General features: G+C 44.0%; 1 protein-coding gene across 1 annotated transcript in view; it reads right to left on the bottom strand.

The window, feature by feature from the left end:
* Positions 1-10,000, bottom strand: part of jarid2b (jumonji and AT-rich interaction domain containing 2b) — a 98,622-nt gene that overhangs the window by 47,345 nt on the left and 41,277 nt on the right. Inside the window, 2 exon segments of the mRNA XM_068728511.1 lie at positions 990-1,113; positions 8,457-8,583. Of these exon segments, the coding sequence (XP_068584612.1) occupies positions 990-1,113; positions 8,457-8,583 (251 nt within the window).

The following is a 10,000-nucleotide window of genomic DNA, read 5'->3' as shown; positions in this document are numbered from 1 at the left end:
TGCTTCATGCCCTAATGCATTATAGAAGCGTTGCATTTTCCAAACACCCTTCATTCCATTTTCCAAGAACATTTGTCTAAAGACGGAGCAGTGTTTGTACCAATCTATCTGAAAATGACTTCTTATTTTCCCCACAGACAAAATGCTTTTCAATAATCTACTTGTGATATGAATGCCTTCTTTAAAAAAAAAAAAAAAAAAAAATCATGCCGGTCGGAAATTAACAGCTTATTGTACTCTGCAACAAGTTACATTTTTAAATGATTCATTTGGAAATGCATGGCAACATTCCTTTAAGTGGCTAATTATAAATGACTGAAATGGCATTTGCATTAAAAGATGAAGGCGTGTGCTCATTAAAAGACCTCGCAGCTCTTTAAACGGCGGTACTGTTTACACTTCTCCACTGAATGTCATCTTCTATTACAGAACTAATAGCAAACTTGCTCTTCTCACTAAATGTTACTGCACACACTTGTGAGTGAGGAAGAGGGGAGAGAGGAGGAGGAAGGAGAGTGCACATACACTATATATATAATTCATTGCAATGAACAAAGTAGCACTGATTTTGTTGGGGCTAAAGAGAATACATCTGAAGCCTGGTGAGACACACCGGAATGAATTACACAGAGACAAAGAAAGCAAAAGAGAAAAACAATGCAGGAAAATAAAGTGCGCGTGTAAAACAGTGCAGAGAACTGGAAAGCAGCTGGTGTCATGTGGCAGCTTCTTAACCATCAGGCCACAGGAAACACATCTCAACTAAGCTGCAATTTGTAACATGGGTGCAAAGTTACCTCACACATTCACGCGCACAGTATTGGCAGCATTTGATATGAACTCAAGACAGGCTCGCAATTCTACACCAATACAAGACGCAGGGGTCCATGAAGCTCTTTAATGACCCAACAGGATTAGGAACCGCGCACGCGCGCACACGCACACGCACACGCACACACACACACACACACACACACACACACACACACCTTTTCTTTGCAGGACCGTCCTCACTGTACTCGCGGCTCCCGTGGTCCTGAGAGCGCAGGGACCCATCTTCTTTGTGGCTGCCCTTTGACCCCGAGCCGTTCAGCTGCCCATTGGCTAGTGAACCTGAGGAGAGAAGCACCAAAAAAAGATGTTTTCTGATCAGGCATTTTATGATACAGGGGCTTCATATTGCATGAAAAAAAAAAAATATATATATAACTCGAGTCTCTGGGGAACAAACATTGTTTTCATCTGACAGTGTTAATGAAGTCTTCTGCTCTTGTTTTTAATTTGACGCAGTAGAGAGGGCTAAAGGCAGATTAGATGCATTTCTTTTGATAGGATTATGGTAGTTCTGCTTTAGCAGACAGCGTACAGAACATTGAAAACAGAAGACAGACAAAAAGAGAGAAAGAGGATAAATACAGAGCGATCCAAACTGAACAAATACACTGAGCTCCTGAGCAGAAAGCATCGGCAGTCAATGAAAGAATAGTGTCACGTCGTCTATCTAGCGATCCAGAACTCACATTCTTCACATCACATATTGCCAAAACTATTGCAGCATCATGGGGTGAGAAGAGTTACTTATTCATGTTTCTGTCCTCATTTCCCTCGTCATGTGCGACTGCTTTTCTCTGCTGACGTACGCGATATCTGCCCTTTGACAACAATTTTTTTAAAAACAAGCCTGAGGCAGTGAGAGAAGTGAGCAGATATTGCTGGACCTGACGTTCTTAGTGAGACCAATTGGCAGAGCCCTAATTAAATATTTAGCAAGCAACTCAGACAAACAAAATAAGCCCCCAGACAGATTCTGAAATCAAACGCAACAACAGGCACAGAGAATTCAAATTAGGTCAAACAGAGAAGAAGAAGTCAATAGTAATTAAAGGAGACAACCAAATTAAATAGATAACACAAGGCTAGATTTCCTCATGGGCAGTTGTTGCGATTCTTGGAACGTGTCATACAGCCCTGTCGGATTCATCAGCGGTGCATGAAAGAGTAGACTTATCTGGGAAACAACTTCGGAAGTTCAAAGCTTTCAGCGTTATCTAAAAAAAAAAAGCGGGAGCTGCCAAGGAGACTGAAACCAACTGGAGACAGAGGGGCTGAAATATGACTTTGCAGAGCTGAAAGCTGAAGATTTATATCAGAGATTGAGCAATGCAGCAATCAAACATTTGACACCGACAGTAATTCATCACATTCTTTCTTCCCATCGGCAGTTGGGCTCATCTAACAAAGCCCGGGACCCCCACTGACTCAGACATCGCCAGGACAACTTTCTTACACAACTTTTCTCTATTAATGCATTTTAAATCATTTTTTATATTTTCTGATTTTAAATGATGTCTTATGCCATTGGATTGTGTTTATTGTTATGCACCATTCACCTAGCCAAATTCCTTGTATGTGTAACTTACTTGGCAATGAACAATTTCTGATTTTACCTGTTGTGACCCATTTTAACAATTATCCACACCTGACTGGACTCTGGTATATCATGTTGTGCAAATGTTCATGACTCACTGAATATTAAAGCCTCAAGTGGTTTGTTTAACCAAGAACGCTGCGGTCATAAACCTTTTCCTTCACCTCGCATGTGGCATGTGACTTTGACTGAGCGATTCTTAGTTCGTTGCCTTCCCAGCACGCCCAGTGAAATTCCATTTGAATGATGCTTTGGAGGGATGCGTCAATCACCCTGCACCCAAAAACTCCTAATGGTGGGTGTCACAAGGAAAATAAATTATGATAATAATGACAGCGTTAGGATAAGTGGCAACTTGAATGATAACCTGTTAGCGAGGAGGATGCCGTCGAACAAGCCTAGGCATTGTGTCACGTGAGAAAGATGGGAGGGGGGGTTGAGTTGTAAGATCAAATGCAAGAGACAGGATGAAAATGAGCAAATGTAGAGGATGTAAAAGGAGATTTAAAACGTATGATTTAACTAAGATTCATGAATGTGCTTTGGGCTGAATGAGCACACACACACGTGGACCCACACATTCTCATTACTGCATCGACACAGTGGTGGTTAGTTTCTCTCACAGACACACACGCAGGGCAGGTAGGTACCTGAAAGCCGGAGATACAGTCATCAGACAAGCATCGCTGCGGTCAGAAAGTTAACAGGCCCCAGCATGATGAGTAAGGCCGTTGCACTGCTGGAAATGCTTTATGGTTGTAGAGCCACTAAGTCTATAGGCCAGTGAGTCACTGCTTTACAATGTCATGGTTAGCACGAAAGCCTTCATCCGCTTGCCTTTACAATCGATCAAGAGGTTAATTTAGAGAACATGGAAGTTTCTCCTTTCGGACAAAAATTTGAATTTCTCAAAATGAAAAACCTTCATATGACAAGAGGGAATTTAATTAATCTCCAATTGGGAAAGAAACAAAAAATAGGATTAACTCCAAAGATTGAGAGAAATTAGGACATTGAAAATGATAATTAGTTGAGGCACTGCAGAGAGGAGATGGTGGGAAGAGTCTTATCACGTCTTTGGGACAGTGTGCTTTGCCAGTGAAACTGCACCAGAGCAAAAAAAACAACCCCAAAATAGCTCATTAACTTTAATTGTGCTCAGAAAATGACTGACGCATGATGTCCCCACAGAGCGCAAACAAACAGGCAGAGGCCCGTTTCACCGCCCCCCTCCCCCTTCTTCTCAGCTCACCCTCTCCAGCTATCCTCCCTATTCCTCCAAAGAGTTGTTTGACATATGCTGGTTGCACATGAACGCCCACCTGAGGGCCAGAGCTGGGAATCGTGGGAAGGCAGAGGGCTGGGGATGGGCGAGTGTGGCAGACAGGCACGGAGCCAAAGGCTGTGGCCTTAACCCAAGCTCCTGGTTCTGGTAGTGGAGGAGGTTAGAGGCTGGGATGGGACAATGCTAGTGTGCCATCCCAATAGGTGCTCCTATGGGGGGGTTCTAATCAGATTTATGCATGCTTAACTAAGCCCATCGCCTCACTATGTTCACCTCAAAGTCTCGAGAGGGCAGGAGGGAGTGAGCAGAGGTACACAGGGTAACATAGCATATCAAAGGGCTGAGAGGAGCCTATTAGTGTGAGCTGTGGTAATAAGTGGAGCTATAGCAGAGTAGTCATGGTACAGCAAAGACAATCATAATGGGGCAGAGAGCGCCCTTATCGGTTCTGGATTACACTTACAAACACAGGCTTAATGTGAAAATGAGTGCAATGGCAAACCTGATGTACAAGGAACCATATAAGAGTTGTTTATACACTGTAAATAGTTATGATAAAAGTATTTCTTGTTTCTAGCTTTGCAGAAAGATGGCAGTAATCTCATAAATGACCAATTCTGTACAATTTGTAGTGGGAATTCTACTGTTATACTAGACCTTAACCTTCCTTCCCCTCTTGTAAACAAGAGCACTAACATTTTATTTCATGCCCTTTGTTCAAGTAATTCTCTGGGCCTGTATATAATTAAAATTGTCAGATGATATAAAAAGAAACAATGGGAAGTTTTATTTTAGGGAAACTCCCCACAGTATTCGTTCCCAGAAGCTTGTCAGAGTAGAGGCACATTGTAAAATTGACTGCCCGGCAGGAGGATTCCAAATAGCTCCAAATAAATTGCTCCTCCCTCCAAAATTGGACCTAACAACGCTGCATGACACTTACCACAAACCAGAACAAAAGCATAAAACAATGTGCAGTTCAGGGCCGTTAATCTAAAACATCAAAGAGAAAGATGGTGTTCTGTAATGGCTTGAGCTGTTGTATAAAAATAAAGCATGTGAGGAATCTCTTTCAATCTTTTGAGTCTATACCTAAACTCTCCCTCGTTACTACAGGGATTCTCTTTCTCATCTCCTTTTATCCAACCTTCCATCCTTCTCTGCTGGTATTCCAGAGAGTGAATAGTGGGCCCACACAGTGTTTCAGCTGCCACGGCTGCCACTCTGGCCATGCAAGGGGCTGGCGGCATGGAAAATACAGACAGACAGCAGTGCGACAGCAGAGCGAGTGCTGAAGGAAAAGGGGACGACATGCATACAAAAAAAATAGGGGTAGGACCGGCAGGTCCTGAGATGGGCAGACAGACAGGAAGAGACAGAGAGGGGACAGTCAGAGAAATGGGCAAACAGGGAGCCCTCTCTCTTCAGACCCTTCTGGTTTTTGGCCAGCAGCCAGCTCCTCCATCAACAGCACTCAGAGAAATAGAGAGGGAGGAAAGATAGCAGGGGAGGAAAAGAGGTACGAACGAGTCCAGCGGGAAGAGACGGCGAGGTAAGGAGGTACAGGAAGAAGACGTGGCTTTAATGATTCGGAGAACAGGAGAGGAAGGGTGGCGATGGAGGAAGAATGGAAACAGAGGGAAAAAGGGTTTGGATGACAGATACTGTAGGCAGTTCAGACAGACAGGGGCAGAGGACAGGAAGGACAAAGCGGAAGAAGAGTGAGATGGTGAGAAAAGGGAAGACAGAGACGGATGGAGGGAACCAAGAGGGAGAAAGGGGCTGTAGCGAGGGAGAGTGGGGGCGTGGAGATATGTCGAGGAGACTGAGCAGCGGAAGGGAGAGAGGAGACAGGAGCTCGCGGAGGAGGCAGTAACCAGAGTCCTATTGATGTGTAATAAAACCCTGCATCAGGGGGAGAGACAACCGGAAGGACAGACGGATGGATGGATGGATGGAGGGAGGGAGACGGGGATGAAAAAAAGGAGAGGAAGAATGTGGCTGTGAGGGAGCACGAGAAGGACGAGTGGGTGAACAAGCAGAAGCCCGGACGTAGAAGGGCATAATGTCATTTGTTAAATAATGCAGGCAGCGAGCGGGAGAAGCAGGAAGTGTGATGGACACAGAGATGGACGGCTGCCAACAACGAGACGCAAAGTGGCTGGGGAGATGGCATGATTGCTGGCTTTGGGCAGAGAGAAGGCTGGGTGTGGAGATAGTCAGTCAGTCTCTCTCTCTCTCTCTCACACTCACACACACACACACACACACACACACACACACACACACACACACACACGACTGACAGACTGCCACACCCCCTTTAAAACAGATCGTCATTGCTGCCAGACAGTGACAGAGAGAGCAGGAGGAGAGAGGCTGGGGATGGATGGAGGTATGTGGGTTTAAGATGAGAGACAAATGCTGCTTTAAGGAAATATTGTTGTAACCTCCCTCGGACGGATGACACCTATTTACCAAAATGGTGGATGCTTATCTCAAAATATACTAAAGCAGGGAGGACCTTGCCTTAAATCAAGCCCAGATCCTGTGTACAGACTTTAAACATTTATTTCATTATTCTTGTAATCAGAGCAGAAACGATTAGCAGATTACACAAAATGTATGTTAATATTTCAACAATCAACGTGTTGTTTTTAAAAAAATGATGTTGACAATTCTCTGGTATGATAAGTTTCATAATAATACCCATATGAGACTGAAAACTGCGGCACATGTCTGGCTCCAACATGAGCCCAGACTCTCCAACCCACAGACCTCTAAAACCAGCAGGAGCTGCCCATTCAGGATGTAACGCACGCTGAGTGTGATCTTCCAAAATGGCTGACAGTTTCACCGCAACATCGATGTGAGCCGGGGAAACCGTGCCGCTCGTACAACCTCCAAAGCCTCGCTAACCCACGGTGCTCTAAAACAGCAGGGCCCGTCTATTCAGCCGGGCTCCCTTTTGTGTCAGCGCGGGCTGCTGTCGTTACCCCCGGCACGACGGGCCGCCGACGCTTTCTAATGAGTCATTTTTATTCAGGCGATAAGGTCAGCTACCCGCGGCGGCTTAAAAGGCCCCGAGGAGCTCTGGAGTGGCAGCTATGAGATGCCAGACAGACACACAGAGATGCACTAGCTACAGGGGAGGGGAGGGGGGGCACTCGGCACAGACAGAGAGACAGAGAGAGAGAGAGAGAGAGAGAAGAAAGGAAGGTGTGAAAAAATGTATAATAAAGACAAAAAATAGAGAAAAAAACAATAACACTAGGTATAAAAGATAAGCTACATTTCAAAAGAGACTTCCCTCCAGTCTGTCTCCCTTTTCTGCCTAGCTGGGTCGCTGGCTGGCTCCTTTGGCTGGGTGTGAACTTCCAGAGGCTCTTTTTTTCCTCCTGTTTCCTTTCTTCCGGTGTCTGGGTTGTGTTAATGTCAGCTGAGAATAGCTTCTGAGGCACGTGTGAAGTTCAAAATGTCTGCTGTTGGCTGGCAGAGGGCTTTTTTGTGTTGGAGCACCAGTGTCAAACAAAGACATGGTGGCAGCTTGGTTCAAAACAAGCTGCCCCCCCCCCCGCTCTCATTCTTCTTGCTTTGTTTCAGGTTTACCAGGCCTAACAGCAGTATCCCTTAACTGTTACTGTAGCGAGCTTCCACCTGGAATTCAATTTCTGTGTAACTAAGCGACTTCAAGTATTAATTCATGTCAGCGTATCCATTCGTCCATGTTTTAATGAGTGTAAATGTCCAAGGTGTAAAAGATGAACGACCCTTCCACACAGGTGTTTCTTTTTTTCCACTGTGAGGACACATCTCACCCGAGTCCCTCTGTTTGATGCGTAAACAACATTTTAAAAAACCTTTGGGAAATACTTTCAGTTCAAGGGTTCCTTTGAGGATGCCACACTGAGACAGCAAAGTGAAAGACTGCAGCTCGCTGCCCGCTGACCCACAACAAAAAGGAAAATGAGAGTCCTTGATCATCTGTTCTCCCTGGATTCTCTCCATGTTAAGTCAAATTAGTTTCTGTCGTCAAAGTAAACACGCTTAGTCTCCGCTTACAGACAGACTAATAAAACTGTCGCCTTCAATTAAAAGGAACGAAGAGCGAGACTGCCAGACAAAGCCAGACAAAATTGGCAACTCTGACATTTACACCGCAAAATGCCAGGGCAGCTGTTTCTTTGCTTTTAATTTTGTCAAAAACAAAGTGAAAGTTTTCAGCCTGTCAAATTGATACATTTCAAGATACAGATTAACTGTGCTGTTTACAGTTCACCGCAATAGATCGACATTTTATTCCATTTAAATTGACCTCAGCCAATTAAACACTTCTAAGTAAGGGATGGGTGACAAATAGATACTTTTTCACAGCCATATCCACTTTCAGAACAAAGTGGTAAATTAAACTTCTTCTCAGACTTGCATGCAATGGTGTTGGATGTTCAAACATCTGGCTTAACTTTTAGGATATGGCAGAATTTAACACTATAACTTTTGTTGCAATTATTGTATTCCTGTGGTTTGAACAAATCTGGTCAGTTTGTTTTTTCCCTGTTATACACCATGAGGCATTGAACACAATTACCAATTTACCAGTGTCATGCTGTCGTAAAGTGAACAGCTACAAACACACCATCTGATGTCTATATCGGTGTCAATCACAGGACAAAAACACAACTGGATTGATGCGATACACTGCAGTATGGTTCCGTTGCATTGAAGACGTGGATATGAACTTACCGTTGGAGTTTGGGGTTCCATCACCATCCAGCTGCCGTTTCTGTGCACTCCTAAACTCCTTTAGGGAGAGGTAAAGCACCTTTCGCATAACCCGCTCCTCTGACCACGGGATCCCATCACTGTCATCCTGTGGAAGCATCCAGAGAAAGAGAATGGGTCAGTACAAAGTATTGTCAGACAACGAACAAGCCATTTACACAGGCTGCAAGTTCTAAAAGTCAGACTTTGTTAATGCTGAGCTTTGTTTCTGTTCTCAAACAACAGCAAATAGCTGTAAAAGTGGGACTTACAGGCCAGTAGTGGTGACAAAACAAAATGTAACAAGCTAATTTCGGACTGTCCTTATCCACGCAAGGAAATTATGAGAGAAACTCCAGAAAAAGTTTTTGTGTAACAGGGCGAATCTTCCTGTCATTTTGTTCCGGTTGCATCATTCCCTTCCATTTCTTGCTATATCGTGACATTAGCATGACACGACATTAGCATAACATAGCGTTAGCTTGCAGCGAGACACAGGGCAAGGCATTTGCATAACAATGCGCAAAGGACTGCATCTCCCCACAATGCCACGATAGAAGAGTGTTATGGTAATGAATAGGTAGGAAGCAAATGAAAAAAGCATCATGGGACCGCGAGTTCATGTGTTGCTAATCTCTCCCAGCGAGACTGAGACAGAAGATGTTATTGTCAAAGAGGTCACCAGAAGTCACACACACACACACGCTTTCTCAAGACATGGCTATTTTTTTTAGCAGTCAGTTTCAATCTGAGCAGCAAACACATTTATAGCAAGTTAAAGCCTCGTTTTATTCAAAATACGATATTGCTCGCATTGAGAATTTTAACAGCTGAATAGGAAAATATATCCGCGACAGCATTATTAAAAGGGTCTCTCTCTCTCTCTCTCTCTCTCTCTCTCTCTCTCTCTCTCTCTCTCTCTCTCTCTCTCTCTCTCTCTCTCTCTCTCTCTCTCTCTCTCTCTCTCTCTCTCTCTCTCTCTCTCTCTCTCTCTCTCTCTCTCTCTCTAGCAGCTGTGTTTGATGTCGAACAACGCTAATGACTAAAGGAAATGAGATTAGGACATGAGCAACAACAAAGAGGTATTAATAAATAATGGAAACTGGAAATAGCTTTTCTCTAGTCAAGCCATGGGGCGAGTGGATTTCAGCTGTAAGGTTTGAGAAACAGAAAACACTCCGTCTCTGCGAAAGGCTAATGTATGCTAATTATCTGAATTAAACACAACACATTTCTGATCCTGTCAGCGCATCCCAGCAAGCACATTTCCTTCTGCGTGAGTCAAATGTATTTTAAGAGAGCAGACGTGAAAAAGTAACGTGCGTGCATGCGTGCATTCTGATCATCCAGTTGACTCAGATCATTAGAGTTGGCTGGCGGACATCACAGTGACGTCACAGGAAAATAATTAATCTAAGATGTTTTATCGCTGCCGTAAAAACAAGATAACAGCTACAGCATTCCATTAAGAATGAGAGTGCTTTAAAAAAAACTAAAAAGTCTGTGTGTCAGTGTTTCTGTCTGAG

The sequence above is a fragment of the Cebidichthys violaceus genome, unplaced genomic scaffold (genome assembly GCF_023349555.1).
Source record: "Cebidichthys violaceus isolate CVI_PGR_0920_01 unplaced genomic scaffold, fCebVio1.0.p SCAF_42, whole genome shotgun sequence".
In the NCBI taxonomy this organism is placed as follows: Eukaryota; Metazoa; Chordata; class Actinopteri; order Perciformes; family Stichaeidae; genus Cebidichthys; species Cebidichthys violaceus.
Note: the sequence above shows the minus strand (reverse complement) of the source record. Positions and strands in the feature narration are given on the sequence as shown.